The 15,766-nt window shown below is 55.5% G+C and overlaps 1 protein-coding gene across 2 annotated transcripts in view; it reads right to left on the bottom strand.

Moving 5' to 3' along the window:
• The window catches only part of ANXA5 (annexin A5), a 25,283-nt gene that overhangs the window by 6,123 nt on the left and 3,394 nt on the right, over positions 1-15,766 (bottom strand). For both annotated transcript variants that reach the window (XM_006766852.2, XM_015565972.1), the window contains exons 3-6: positions 9,250-9,334; positions 8,011-8,105; positions 6,595-6,708; positions 4,445-4,535 (exon numbers count right to left, since the gene is read on the bottom strand). In XM_006766852.2, the coding sequence (XP_006766915.1) occupies positions 4,445-4,535; positions 6,595-6,708; positions 8,011-8,105; positions 9,250-9,334 (385 nt within the window). The remainder of the gene's footprint in view (positions 1-4,444; positions 4,536-6,594; positions 6,709-8,010; positions 8,106-9,249; positions 9,335-15,766) is intronic.

The following is a 15,766-nucleotide window of genomic DNA, read 5'->3' as shown; positions in this document are numbered from 1 at the left end:
CAATAAAACATTTTTTAAAAAATTGATCTTAACTTTAAAAAAGAAGTCTCTGGTTAGCATAAACGTTCTCTGCTCTGAGACTGTGACGCGAAGGCTCCGTGTGAGCGGCTGGACCGAGAGGCATTCGGTTCCCCAGAAGCACTGGGTCCCCGCCCGAACCGGGACTCAGCCGCTCACAAGCGCTCGGGCCAACGTCGCTGTGAGCCTGCGGGCACAGCGGGCACGGGGCCCCCAGCGCAGGCACTCCCGGGCAGACGTGTGCAGCACGGCCTCTGGGTCTCCCACCCTCCGGACCAGCGATCTTCCACCTCTCCCATCTCGCGGCATAAACGCATCACTGAACTCCTGCAGCACGCCAGCACATAGGGTACATTTTGCCAATGACACACACACAAAATGAGGCGTCATTTTGATTCGTTCGCACCACGGCTACTGCGGTGTTGGCTGCTGTCATTTTTTCATTTGACCATCTAAGGCAGCGGTTCTCAACCTGTGGGTCGTGACCCCTTTGGGGGTCGAACGACCCTGTCACAGGGATCGCCTAAGACCATCGGAAAACACATACATAATTACATATTGTTTTTGTGATTAATCACTGTGCTTCAATTATGTTCAACTTGTAGCAATGAAATTGGGGGTCATCACAACATGAGGAACTGTATTAAAGGATCGCGGCCTTAGGAAGGTTGAGAACCACTGGTCTAAGGGGAAAGTCGGCGCCCCTGACTCAGCCGTCAGGGGCTGCATGTTTTAAACACTCATGCGGCACACCAGATGAAAACTGCGGCTCTGACCGTCTCAGTTGTCTTTCTTGGGGAGCGGCCATCCTTCCACTAAAAGGGTCCTTTTCCTCCGCAGCAAATAAGGTTCACGCTGAGGGCAGCAGGGGCAGCTTAAACCAGGCCGCTGCCCGCACACATTTCAGCTCTTCCACCGTGGCCGAGGCAGGGAGACCGGCCCGCAGGAGCCCGCAGCGCCGCTGAACGAAGGTGGCCCGGCCCAAGGCATCTAAATATTTCATCGTTATCTGAGAGCAGCCAACACTTACAAGCCTGAAACTTCTATTTAAAAAGGTCCAAGAGCGCTGTATGTTTCTTTCAATCACTTACCCAAATACAAACCCTGAAGGAACCCTTCCTCACTCCCTCCACTCAACACCTTTCACACGTGTCTCCCTGTAGGGTTCATTCCCCCCACCTGCCACCCGCCTGGACGGTCGGACCTGCCTGGCTTACCTCCCGCCCTCCCGCGGCCACCTGGTCCACCATTGATGCAGATCCTTCCCCCTGGTCCTTCAGCACCCCTCGCCCCCCGGGAAGCGCTGTGCCTTTCACCAAGGCCGACCTGCTGACCGCCATGCGGATCCCCTGTAACGGCCTAACTCGCCTGCTCAGGTTCTCTCCACCCAGACACACGCGTCTCCTCCACACGGTCAGGTTCTGTCCCCTCTGTACACTTTCCACAGCCTGGTCTCCGTGGCACTGCAGGCCGTGGGTGGGTGACCAAAACTGCCTTCCTTCTCCCCCGACCCACCCCCTACTCCCCACCCCCCACTCCTGTCTCAAAACCCTGCTCAGCACCTGACTACACCATGAAGACCCCCCCAACACCCAAAGCCTCTCTTCTCCAAGTGAATTCCTGCATAAAGGCTGTGGGTATTTGGCTTCAGTTTGAGGTTTACGGTCCTGTAATTACTGCTGTTTCTCTAAGTCCCGTCACCCCTCAGTAGGCAGCTAATGCCCTGAGGGCACGAACCAGGCCTGGTGCATCTTCCCTATCACTCATGATGCCCACACGCTGCCCCTGCAGGGATCACAGGCAGGCACTGTGCCCGCGAGGCACCCGGCAGCCTCCGGGGGCGCACTGGCTCACCCTTCCATGTCAGAAAGAGATACCTGACCGTGACATGGAACACGGCTCTCAGGTGACCACAGGCATCTGAGATGCACGTCCCACCTCTGCCTTGTGGTTGGGGCTGTCCAGCCGTAGCAGCAGAAGCAGGCAAGGAGTGTTACAGGGCCCCAGGGCAGGAGGACTAGGGAAACGGAGGCAGGGCAGTTAAAACAAGGCCAAACAGTGCAGCCAGCTGGTAACTAGCAAGCCATTATCTTCCCAGCCACAAACAGGAGAGCAAATGGTGAAAAACCTTCGGAATGAGAGAATGCAGAGAGGGAGGGGGAGGGGAACGGGGAAAAGGCAGTTCTACTCCCTCTGCAGGGAAGCTCGCAGGCTCAGGCTGGGCAAGACAAAGCTGCAGGTGCTTCTCATGAGTTCTGGGAAGGTCACAACAAAGGGAAAAGGGGGGGTGGGGGGGCTTGAGAACCACTCTGCACCCAAACAGTCAGCAGAGGAATGCTGAAGCCCATGGACAGGAGGGTGTATAACGCCTCAGACCCCACCCAGCTCTTCAATGAGCTGAGAGCCCGTCTGCACTTCATGAGCCAGATGCCCAGGTTTGCTGGCTTTGCTTTTGCTTCTTTCAATCGAGATGCAGCTTTAATTGCTTTAATAAATTGGCTTTTCACAAGGCAGTCATGGTCCCTCGTATAAATCTATAATAATAAAAGCGTAATATGCTAATTAGACCGGACAGCTGAACAGCGGAACGACCCGGCTGCGAGGGCCGAACCCCTCGCCTGAATTTCGTGCATCGGGCCTCTAGTTCATTTATAGGAGAAGACGGGGATCGAGGTTGGGGACAGCCTCTCCCCCGGGCACAGGGGGCTGTCCTGTCTGGGAACCCCGCTCTGGTGTCGGTGAGAGGGGCCTCTGACAGAGAGACCAGCACTTGGGAAGGTAGCTGTTCAGCTGCTGTACACCCCACACTGTCTGACTTGCTGGGTCCCAGCGGACATTCCTAAGATTAACAAACAAATGCTCCTGCCTGACAGCAGCAGGCGTGGCGGCCTGTGGGCTGGCCACCATCCAGACGGCTGGTCCCTCCACCAGGCAGGGCGAGTCTAGTACAGGGCATCTGACGGGGAAACTCTCCACTACCTTTACTTTTATTTTCATTTTCCTGGTTCCATTCACAGAATATGCTTCAGACCGACAGACTTTTTTCCACAGGAAAAGGCAGGCAGGCCAGAAAGGGGAGCCAGCGTGGAGCCCTCAAACACTGCCGGCGCCGAATGGCACGCCTGGCCGCGGACGCTCAGCCGGGTGAAGTGTCTTTTTACCTCAGAGAATTCTCAACTTTGCTAACAGAAAACTGAACTTTTATAAGGACGAAAAAACCCCTACATCTTTCCCTTTGCTAATCCTCATCCAAGGATATATCTTTTTTTAACATTGCTTTTACGGAGAGCGGAAGGGAGGGGGAGAGAGAGCGAAACACTGACGTGAGAGAAACACATCGACTGGTTGCCTCCTGCACACACCCCGACCAGAGGTTAGGGAGTGAACCCGCAACCCAGGTACATGCCCTCGATGAGGAATCTAGCCCTCGACCCTCTGGTGTACAGGCTGACCCTCTAACCACTGAGCCACACTGGCAGGGCCTGCTTACATCTTAAAGTGAATATGAAAGAAAGACCCACTGTGTATCCTTACGCTCGTGGTGAATCCTATCTAAAAGGGAATGCCGTCTTCATCCAAAGCTCCTTATAAAACTAAAAGTTACCCATAAATAACTACATTAGCCATGGGAAAGGGGGGTGGGGGAAGAGAAAAGCAACTTGAATGGTTTCTCACTTATTCCCTCACCCATTCGTCCAGCAATCACGCGTGGCCTGCCTCCTGCAACCAGGGACCTGCCTGGCTCTAGAGCAGCGGTTCTCAACCTATAGGTCGCGACCCCTCTGGTGGTCGAACGACCCTTTCACAGGGTCGCCTAAGACCATCCTGCATATCAGATATTTACATGACGATTCATCACAGCAGCAACATTACAGTGATGAAGTATTAAAGGAAATAATTTTATGTATGGGGATCACCACAACATGAGGTACTGTATTAAAGGGCCAGAAGGTTGAGAACCGCTGCTCGAGAGAAACGGAGGAGGGACGGGGGGATGAGAAACGCAGGTTGAGCCGATAACTACATTAGCCATGGGAAAGGGGGGTGGGGGAAGAGAAAAGCAACTTGAATGGTTTCTCACTTATTCCCTCACCCATTCGTCCAGCAGTCACGCGTGGCCTGCCTCCTGCAACCAGGGACCTGCCTGGCTCTAGAGCAGCGGTTCTCAACCTATAGGTCGCGACCCCTCTGATGGTCGAACGACCCTTTCACAGGGTCGCCTAAGACCATCCTGCATATCAGATATTTACATGACGATTCATAACAGTAGCAACATGACAGTGATGAAGTAGCAACGAAAATAATTTTATGGTTGGGGGTCCCCACAACATGAGGAACTGTATTAAAGGGCCAAAAGGTTGAGAACTGCTGCTCGAGAGAAATGGAGGAGGGACAAGGGGACGAGAAACACAGGTTGAGCCTGTACCTTCCTCGTAGACTTTCTTTATGGCCGTGAGCTCCTCAGGGGTCCTGGAAGCAATGATCTCCGTCAGGACTTTCTCGTCCGTCCCTGCTCCCTGTGGAGATTAATTTTCAATAAAAAGAACATGTCAACAGACTAAAAAGGAAGCGATCCTCCTAGAACAGACGTTACCCAAGTTGCAGGATCGTACAAAGAGTGCCCAACATGACAGTCCCTTCTTTGCATGTGCGTCCCGTTAGTTACAGGAATAAGAAACTGCAAATTGAGACAATTTTTCCCCTTGTTGTCTAATGAAAAACAACATCCATTGTTTGGTTTTTTTTTGGTTTGTTTTTTATCAAGTCCCCTTTTTCACATCTGTCACATGATTTACCTTTTTTTGTCATTTTTCAGAAGTTTTGTATTTTTTTTTATTTTATAGCTTAAAGTATTACAAAGGGTATTACATATGTGACCTTTTTTTCCCCCACCCTTGACTAAGAAAAAAAAATCCCTTTACCATCTTACATGAGTAAATGTCAGTGAAGGCTTTTGTAGACATAGTAGTTAATTCTAACCTCCTTTTTAAAAGAAAGAAAGAAACTTACATCATCTAATTCTTTCTCCACTTGGATTTTTCGTTTTTGGAATTGTTTTATTGTTTTTAGCTCTGTCTGAATCATGCCAATTTCTTTGGATTTCTGATAGAAACGTCCCTCCAGCTCATTTATTTGCCCAATATACTTTTGTTTGCGGACTGAAAGGTCCCAGGTTCGATTCCAGCCAAGGGCATGTACTGTGGTTGCGGGCACATCCCCAGTAGGGAGTGTGAAGGAGGCAGCTGATCAATGTTTCTCTCTCATCGATGTTTCTAACTCTCTATCCCTCTCCCTTCCTCTCTGTAAAAAATCAATAAAATATATTTTTTTAAAAAAGAAAAATACTTGTAATCAGTTTTCCTTTTTCTGATGATAAAAGTCACAGCAACATTGATAAGTTAGAAGACACAAGCAATGATACCTCAAGTTTAAAAGGTAGTAAGTGTAAGCATTATTCTCTTCATATCTCTGTTTCTTTACCAAAAATCAAGCCCTTGGAAGGCCTGGATGTACGCTCTGGCAGAACCTTAGCTGCTGCTACCACTGTAGAGCACGCCACCAAGACACCCTGTCTCCGGTGCCCTAAGATCGTGTTTGCGCCCAAAGAATCGCTGTAGGAAAATGCAGGGCGTAGGCCCAGGAAGGCCCCTAACCTGGCACCCCTCTTCCCTCCGCTCTCACAGGGAATCCCTGGGCCACATTATCTCTTTGTTATTCAATCTGTTTCCTTTTCCTCCGAACTCAAAGCTGCTGCTGAATGAAGTTTCCAGTGCCGTAGGTCCAACCACCATTTCAGTGTCGTCAGACTTACACAGGAGTTCCAGCACCCGTGGAGGACACATGCCGTTAGTTATTGGCTACAAGGAAAGTGTGACGAGTTCACCAGACACTCCTAGGAAAGGGTGCAACAACACCACTCTGATCTGAAAATTCCCCGAAGCTTTATTGTTTAGCCTCTAATGATTAACCATACTATTTTCCCCAACCCGCCAACTTCCTATTTTATAAGATAAAACACCTAACCTGTAACATTTTTAAGACACACCTCAAAATTAGAAACAGGCTTAGAAGATCTAAAAGGCTGTAAAAAATGTTAAAAAATTTAAATAGCGCCCAGCTGGCGTAGCTCAGTGGTTGAACATCGACCTATGAACCAGGCGGTTGTGGTTCGATTCCCGGTCAGGGCACATGCCTGGGGTGCAGGCTCGATCCCCTGTGTGGGACGTACAGGGGGCAGCCGATCAATGATTCTCTCATTGTTGATGTTTCTATCTCTCTCTCCCTCCCCCTTCCTCTCTGAAATCAATATATGTGGATATATATATATGTATATATGTGTGTATGTATGTATATATATGTGTATATATATATTATGTAAATAGCCACTATTATTGAGTAAACTATACAAGAAGGATTAAATGACACGCTTGTAATTGCCTCCGCCTCTCCCCCTGATTGCCTCCCACAGTTCTGCTCTCCAGGAAACCCTCGCAGGAATAGCCGAGTACTTTTACGATGAAGGAGGGGTGGTCGCGAGCACAGACCCACATGGGGAGGCCTGGGCGCCGCCTGTACCTTGAGCGCGTGCTTCAGCTCGTAGGCGTCGTAGAGCCACGAGGGCTTCATCAGGGCCACGATCAGCTTCTCGAACTTCCCCGTCAGCTCGGACTTCAGGTCGTCCAGCAGGTCCTGCTCAGAGAACACAGGGCGTTACCAGGCGCACACGCTGCGCTGCGCGTCTTCGCCGGGAATGGCGGCCTCGCTCTGAAGGGCTCCCCTCGCTCTGAAGGGCCCCCCTCGCTCTGAAGGGCTCCCCTCGCTCTGAAGGGCTCCCCTGCAGGAGGCGCGGAGCGAAGCCAAAGCCCCGGCCTGGGCTTGAGGGGAAGCAGGCCTCCCTCCCTGTCAAGGTCTCTGTTCCAGAGATGTTTCTCTTCCTTCAGGAATTAAAAAACTGAAAACTTCAAAAGGACACAAAAAAATCTGTTTTACAAACACTGCTCTGAGTAGCTTTAAAAAAAACTTCCCCCCAAAATATCCTAAGTGTATGTTGACAAAGGGTAAAATCTGTCCCGTCCTCCGCCAACACCTCTCTTTCCTCTGTGTCACGGAGGAAGCGCCGTGCCCGACGGGGCCTGCACTGTGGGAAACGCGCTCGCAGGTGAGAAGGAGAGCAGATGCCCAGCCCCTCCATTGAGCCTCCTGACAGCTGGACACCGGGGTCAAAGTGCCTGCTGCTGCTGCCTTTTTTTTTTTTTTGCTTTGCATTTATTTCTAAATGAAAGGGCGAAGGAAAATTTGGAGAATGATGAAATGACACCCAAGTTTTTATGGAGGCGCCCATTCATTTCGTAACAAATTTAATTTCCGTTTGAATTGTCAAAACACCCTCCCCGTCTAGACTGTGCCTGTGTCCTGACGACATGCACCGTGGCCCAGGCCAACAGCTGGGAAAGAGAAGCCAGGACCCCGTGGGACCCCCTGGGGAGGCCGGGACCCTGTGGGACACCCTGGGGAGGCCGGGACCCCCTGGGGAGGCTGGGACCCCGTGGGACACCGTGGGGAGGCTGGGACCCCGTGGGACACCCTGGGGAGGCCGGACCCCATGGGACACCCTGGGGAGGCTGGGACCCCATGGGACACCCTGGGGAGGCTGGGACCCCCTGGGACACCCTGGGGAGGCCGGACCCCGTGGGACCCCTGGGGAGGCCAGGACCCCATAGGACACCCTGGGGAGGCCGGACCCCGTGGGACCCCTGGGGAGGCTGGGACCCCCTGGGACACCCTGGGGAGGTGCAGGAGGGCGGGGTCCAGCCTCACGCAGGAAGGGCAATGTGTGGGGACAAGCGGGTGAGCACTGTTCACCGACAGCTGCTAATTAAGCAAATGCGGGTCGGGGAGGAGGAGAGCTGGAATCGTTAAATATACGATTTCTGCCAAAATTTCAAACGCATCTTAAACTCGCAGCTGCCGCAGTCGACGGGCGCATCTTACCCGGCCAAACAGCGTCTTGAAGGCGGCCACGATCTCCTGGCGCTGCGCGTTGCTGCGGGCCGTCAGCAGCGTCAGGATGCTCTCCTCGTCGGTGCCTGCGGGGGGCGCTCGGTCAGGCCTGGCCGCTCAGCTCTGCAGCCGGGCCCTCGGGGCCTCATCCCACACATGTCGTGTTAGGAAACGCATTAAGCTGGAACGTGACCACATGCCCGACGTGGCACTGCCAGCACACCCACTGCCGCCGCTGCGGGAAGCAGGCGGGAGCCCTCCTGGCTTTCACACTGAGGGCACCGGTGTCCTCGCAGCAAACGGGGCTGTTCCCACGCACGAAGCCGTGGGGTTTCCAAGTAATGAGAGGGACAAAGAGGGAGACCCGGTTTCAAGTGGCAGACGAGGGAAAAAATACAGACACACACAACCCTGAGCTACGGCAGAACGCGACAGGGCCCAGGGGCGGCCGAGGCGCTAAGCGGGGCCCCAAGGAGGTTCTCGAAGTGACAGGAGGGGGACGGGTTTGGGAAAAGGTACAACCTTTTGGAAGAAAGGCCAAGGGGAAGGAGGACGGGCTTTTGTTGGGATGAGAGGAAAGGGCAGCAGGGGGAACACCAGGCGTTTGTGAACAGCAGGAACAGCATGGCTCAGAGACCATGGGAGGAGTCAGACAGGCAGGCTGGGGTACCGCAGAGGCCGGGCCAGGCCAGAGCCCCCCACTAGGAACCCTCCCCAAGGGCAGCCACATCTGAGAAAGGTGGGTCCTAACACGGGGCCTGGGGACAGGGAGCATCTGGTACAGGGATGGGGACGGGGAGCACCTGGTGCAGGGCCTGGGGAAGGGGAACACCTGGTACAGGGATGGGGAAGGGGAACAGTGTATGTGGGAATCCTCGAGGACAGAGGCTGCTAAGTGGCTGGGAAGGAGGCTGGGACAGAGGAGACGGGCGTGGAGGAGGCGTGAAGCGGGTGGTGCTGGCGAGGACAGCGGAGACTGCAGAGGGGGGCCCAGGAAGGTCTGCTCCCCTGGCCATCACATGCCACAGGAAGAGCCGACAGGCGGCTGCAGACCCAGGCTGTTCAGTCCAGACACTGAACCCCGGGTGGTCAGGCGATGATTCCGTCATCTCAGTGCACCTCTCTCTCCAGATCAAAATATCCCAAAATCAGTCCTCCTTCGAATCAATGACGCTTTGTTTGGCAAAACAATGATCCCGTTTCTTTAGAACAAAACGAAGGGGGCCTTACCCAGGCCCTTCATGGCCTTCCGGAGGGTCTCCGCATCCGCCCGCTCGTCAAACCCGGGGAAGTCGGTCACGGTGCCTCTGAGAGCCTGAGGCGAGAGCAGGGGCGTTATTCACAGTGTGACTATCACACACACACAGCGCGCACATAACACACAGCACACACATAACACACAGCACGTACATAACACACAGCATGCACATAACACACACAGCACGCACATAACACGCACACACAGCACGCACATCAACAGTGGCCCGGCTCTATCACATCCCGGCGTAAATCAGCTCCCCGTGATAAGCTGTGTCACCCTATTGAAATGGGTGGGTCAGCAAGACCATTCCATGCACGGGCTACAGCCCCCTGCAGCACCTCCGGGACTTAGTGGGAGATCGGCTGGGGCGGGGGCCCTCTTCCCTCGGGCGTGGCCTCTGTGAGGACCCCACCCACACCCCCACCCCCACCTCCTGACTCTCTTCCTCCCCGACCTTCTTCGCGGGAAGCCTCTGGCCGCTGGTCCAGGGGCCCTCGGAGCCCGCGTTCTCGCTGGAAGCCCTAACCCAGGTGCGCTATGCTCTCGCTCTGACTTTGCGTGTAGCCCTATTTCCGTTTGCTTATTAGTAACTGTCCGGTAACCTGACGACGCTGGGAGGTATTGGAAATGTGTGCGCCAGGAGAAGACGATCTTTGAATGACAACGGTGCATTGTGGGAGATTCTCTCTACATTTCCTGCTACCCACCCTTTGATCACACACACAGCACTTACAGCATCAACACATTTCATGCTCACAACTTCATTAGATCTTCAGAGGAAGAAGGCTCCCAATACGGAGCCAAACATTTATCTCTGATAAAGGGTGCTGCCAGCATTTCCTTCCACCCACAAATGTCTTCAAAGCCCCTCCAGACTCCCGTTACGGTTCCATCTGAAACTGGGGGACCCTAAGGGGAGGGGAGGATCCTGGCGGGTGTGCAGTCACGCGTGTTGGATTATGAACGCATGCAAGCCCGGTCACCTACGCCCCACACAGCCTCCGACTGCAGCACTGGCCAGCAGCATCCGGCCACCAGCCAAACCAAAACAGATGCCGAGAGAGCAGCCACAGGACAGGCTTCCACAGGACACAGCGCCACAGCCAGCTGGCGGCTCTCCTCGTGGCCCTGAGCTACAGCCCCGGAAAGAGCAGCGCACGGATCCTTGACCCCCTTCAGGCGGCTCCTCTGAGCCCCTTAAGGGCGAGGCCTGATCCCGCCCAGACCTGCTGCATCAGCTGAGGGAGAGCCCTGCCCTCCACATCGGTCCGGTCCTCACGCCCCCCTCTGAGGAGTAAGTCGTGGGCTGCCTCCAGCAAGAACCCTCCTGGGCCAGGTTAGCGAGACCCCATGTCCTGGATGTCCCCTCTCAGTGATTTCCACCCGCTGACCCCTCCCCTGCTGCATCCCCAGTGTCTTCGCTGTATCCAGACTCGAACCCACTCTCTCCCCATTGCAGTGGTCGTGACTGAAGTCTTCCTCGCCACCTTCACCACCGTAACGGGGTCAGGATGACGCCCTCCTGTCCCTCCTCTCACTCAAGGAAAGAAGCGAAGCCCCTCGTGCTTCCTCGGAACAGGGGTCACCCTGAGAGACCCTGAGAGGACCTCGGGGCTGTGCCCCCAGGGCCCAAAGAGCTCAGCCCAGGAGGAAGGGCTGTCTCCCAGGTGATTGCCGGGGCGGGTAGGCTGGCAGCAGCTCCTTCCAGTCCCTGAGCTAAAGAAAGGGTGTGGCCAGCTAGGGAAGGGGAGGGGCAGCCCCATGCCCCCTGGTCTCATTGGGAGGCCGGGAAGTTAAGTCAAAGCTCTCCGCTCCCCCAACCCCGCTCCGGGAAATGCACCCCCGCCAGGAGGTTGCCCCACCTGCCTCTAACACGGCAGATGCATGAAGAGCCACAGGCCCCTCCCCTAGTTCCACAGCTTGAGCCATGAGGACCAGGTGGCTGATACAGGCAACGTCAGGACGTCCTACATTGTTACAGGGAGCACCGCTTGGGAGATAAGCTGGGAAGGTTGGGAAGACAGCCTGTCCGATCTGAGAGGAAAAGTGCTGACTCTCGGGCCACATGCAGCCGCCGCTTAGTGCGGCTTCTTCAAGCCCTCTGCCGACGCTGCCAGCATCGTCATAACAATGAGGAAACACACGCGTTCTCACAGTGTGAGAACCTGGGGCCCACAGCTGCTGTAGTTTGCCATCTGTTTATTCATTCATTCGACAACCATTTTTCTTTTATATATTACTAGAGGCCCAGTGCACGAAATTCATTCACTCAGGGGTGGGGGTGGGGGTCCCTCAGCCCGGCCTGCGCCCTCTCACAGTCCGGGACCCCTCAGGGAATGTCCACCTGCCAGCTTAGGCCCGATCCTTCCAGGGATATGGCCTAAGCTGACAGTCAGACATCCCTCTCGCAGTCCGGGGCTCTAGCAATCTGGGACCCCTCCCTCCTTACCACCCACCTGCAGCAGAGGCAGGAGAGGCTCCCGCCACCACCGCTGCGCTCACCAGCCGTGAGCCCGGCTTCTGGCTAAGCAGCGCTCCCCCTGTGGAGAGCATTGACCACCAGGGGGCAGCTCCTGCATTGAGCATCTGCCCCCTGGTGATTAGTGTGGGTCATAGTGACCGGTCATTCTGCCGTTTGGTCGATTTGCATATTGGGCTTTTACTAATAGGATATATACTTTATATCAGAGAGGAAGGAAGAGGGAGAGATAGAAACATCAATGATGAGAGAGAATCATTGGTCAGCTGCCTCCTGCTTGCTCACACTGGGGGCCGAGCCCACAGTCAGGGCATGTGCCCTGACCGGGAATCGAACCCTGACCCCCTGGTTCATAGGTCAATGCTCAACCACTGAGCCACACCTGCTGAGCAACAACCATTTCTGAATGTGTCCCACATGCTGGGCACTGTACACTCACTAGGAAAACGCCGAGACCTCTACAGCCGAGAGGGCACGACTGCTGTGTAAGTGGAGGCCGGACGTGTGTAGGGCACACACAGAGCGTTCTCCGGGGTGACATGAGCACTCGGGGAGGGACTGAGTGGGAAGAGTGGGAAGAAATGGGAAAAACTTCCCCAAAATGTCTTGAAAGTGGCCTGTGACATGCCAGGCGGTTCGGGAAAGTGGAGAAGTGCAGAGAGGCGTGTCAAAAGCATAAACCTGGGAAGAATGTGGCTCTGGTGAAGGGTGGGTGTTTCAGCAGCCAGGGCGGTCCCGTGGGGGGCGCTGGGAGGTCAGCTCAGGAATGCTGACCTCCTCCGGGCTCCAGGACAGCCCTCACGGCCACAGGAGGAGCAGCCACTCTGCACCCAGTTATCAGGGCAGCAGGGAGACCACAAAGCGGGCCCTGCAAACCTGGGAAGACTGCAGAGCTACCAGCACAGAAAGGTGCAAGACTCCGGGTCAGGAGCAGCTGAGGCGGAAAGGAACAGGCAGACAGGGTCAGGTCGGACAGACAGGGTCAGGGCCAGAGAGACGGGTCAGGGCCAGACAGACGGGGTCAGGTCAGACAGACGGGGTCAGGTCAGACAGACGGGGTCAGGTCGGACAGACGGGGTCAGGTCGGACAGATGAGGTCAGGGCTGGACAGACAGGGTCAGGTCGGACAGACAGGGTCAGGGCCAGAGAGACGGGTCAGGGCCAGACAGACGGGGTCAGGTCAGACAGACGGGGTCAGGGCCGGACAGACGGGGTCAGGGCCAGACAGGCGGGGTCAGGGCCGGAGGCAGACAGGGTCAGGTCGGACAGACAGGGTCAGGGCCAGAGAGACGGGTCAGGGCCAGACAGACGGGGTCAGGTCAGACAGACGGGGTCAGGGCCGGACAGACGGGGTCAGGGCCAGACAGGCGGGGTCAGGGCCGGAGAGACGGGGTCAGGTCGGACAGACGGGGTCAGGTCGGACAGATGAGGTCAGGGCTGGACAGACAGGGTCAGGTCGGACAGACAGGGTCAGGTCGGACAGACGGGTCAGGTCGGACAGACGGGGTCAGGGCTGGCAGAAGGAAGCAGGAGGCAGCTCCTTGTTGGCAGGGGAACAGGCGGCTGCTCTCCTTTCCCCAGAGCAGGCCTGTGACTGACAGCGCGTGGGTGGGAACTGGAGCCGGGAGGAGGCGGTCACCAAGGGCAGAAACAGGAGAAAGGGGTCGGAAACCAGAGCCAGAGGACAGGAAGGTCACCTGCCCTCCGACAGCCGCCAAAACCTGCACCGGCTCACCAGGGCCCTGGCTCGGAGGCCGGAGGGAAACGTGTGTTCCGGAGGGAAGGAGGCAGGGGGAGTCCAAAACCAGGGGAAGAAAAGGAGAGGGGCCAAGGTTGGGAGGCTGGGTCCTGGCGGCGGAACAATGGGACTGGAGACACTGAGCAGTGAAGGCGGGGGGACATCTCTGGGAACCCCCACCTTACAAACGGCGGTTTATTAAAGCATGCTTTTAAGAACAGACCCGGGCCTTGGCCGGGTAGCCCAGCTGGCTGGAGCATCGTCCTGAGAAGTCGAGGTGGCAGGTTTGCTCCCCCGTCAGGGCACATTCAAGAAGCAACCAATGAATGCATCAGTAAGTGGAACAGATCGATGCCTCTCTCTCTCTCTCTCTCTCCCTCCCTCCCTTCCTCTCTTCAACAAGTAAGTAGAACATTAAAAACACACTTAAAAAACACTTCTCGCAGTTTTGCAGGCTAGGGAGGAGCTGCAAACAGACGGAAAAGCAGGGGTGAGGTGAACAACAGAGGAGACAGAGATTTGCCTTAAAGAGAAGAGAACCGTGACCCCTGAGATGAAGGAAACCGGGTGAAGGCTGGAGAGCAGTGTCCTCAGAACCGCAGCCACCGCCTCTGAAGAGGGAGTAAGTGCTGGCTGGAGAGCTTTCGAGAAATTGGGAAATACTTGCTGCATTCCATACGACCAGAGTCACCGTCCCCGCTAGCAAAGCCCCGTGGGGACCAGACGTGAGTCACAGGCGTGAGTCAGAGGCCACAGCCCCCGTGTGGACATCCTGCCCACACCCGCCCGCCCACACGGAGGGGGCCGCGCTGGGCAGGGTGACTTCCCGTGACTCAGACAGGGCTTCCCTCCGTCCTGTGCTCCCGCCCGCCCGGCCACACATCGCCCCCCGCCCCCGGGAGAATTCCAACGGCACCAGGTGCTGTCCCCCCGCCATGCTGTCCCCCTCAGTCACCCTCGTCCCCTGCCACAATGCCTTCACAGGGAATTACACCTATTCTCAGGCAACACCTGGCCAAACCTATAATCCACTCTGAACGCTCACCTTCAAAATTACCCACTCCTCCAGCTCTATCATTTTGTTGGCTCTTTTTGGTTTGTTTGCACTAAATGAAAAAGTTCTTTACCTTCGAAGACCAGGCATGCCAAAATGGGTAAAATTAACCCAAAGAGCAAGGGAAGGGTTGCTCTTCTCTACACAGAATTTAAAGACACAGAAAGGCTGGGTCCGAAAACCATGCAGAGCAAAGAAAGGTCTCAGGAGTCCTCATTTATATTTTTAAACCAACGGCTGTGTTTGTAAAGTTTTAGAAAAGTATTCAGGCCATCCTACATAATAAAACCCAAATATGCACATTGACCGGTGGAACGACCGGTCGCTATGACACACACTGACCACCAGGGGCAGACGCTCAATTCAGGAGCTGCCCCCTGGTGGTCAGTGTGCTCCCACAGGGGGAGCTCTGCTCAGCCAGAAGCCGGGCTCACGGCTGGCGAGAGCAGCGGAGATGGCAGGAGCCTTTCCTGCCTCCAAAGCAGCACTAAGGATCCCTTGGGGGTCCCAGACTGCGAGAGGGCATAGGCCGGGCTGAGGGACCCACCCCCACCCCCAGTGCATCAATGTCGTGCACCGGGCCTCTAGTAGGAATAGAATTTACTGCAGGAATGGATCTATGTTGTAAAATGCTGTGACATTTCTACCACGTGAAACTTCTAAGTCACTAAGAGAAGACACGGCCGACTGCCACCTCTAACTCGCCACCACGGGGCAGGTCTCCTGGGCAGGAGCTGCCAGGAGGGAAGGAAGGGCTGGCTGCCAGTGGACTCAGGGGCTTGCAACGCAGCCAAGCCCTTTTGGATCCAGCGCTTCCACCGGATCCAAAACAAAGACAAGAGTCAAAGGAACCAGGACCTGAGAGAGGCTAGCCAGGACCTGAGTGAGGTTAGCCGGAAGCAGCACAGGCCAGGGGTACCGGATAACCCTGCCCTGACACCCAGGGGGAAGTCCCTCGCCACCGAGAGGTCCAACCTCGGGTGCAGGCCTGGACAGTGTACCAGATGCAGCACCGCCTCTGGACTAAGCCTGGTCGCAGCTTCCCTGCTCACACTGAGCTGCCCTGCCCCTGCAGCTGTGCCAGACCTTCGTAAATTACCCCGTAAATTACCACTCAGGGACTGCAAACCAACCCCAGATTTCCTAATCCAACCTTCAGGTCAGAAGGTAACTCCTCCAATGTGCGTGAAGTTTCTGGTGAAAAAATGGAGCCTG

Source organism: Myotis davidii, unplaced genomic scaffold (assembly GCF_000327345.1).
Source record: "Myotis davidii unplaced genomic scaffold, ASM32734v1 scaffold862, whole genome shotgun sequence".
Classification (NCBI taxonomy): Eukaryota; Metazoa; Chordata; class Mammalia; order Chiroptera; family Vespertilionidae; genus Myotis; species Myotis davidii.
Note: the sequence above shows the minus strand (reverse complement) of the source record. Positions and strands in the feature narration are given on the sequence as shown.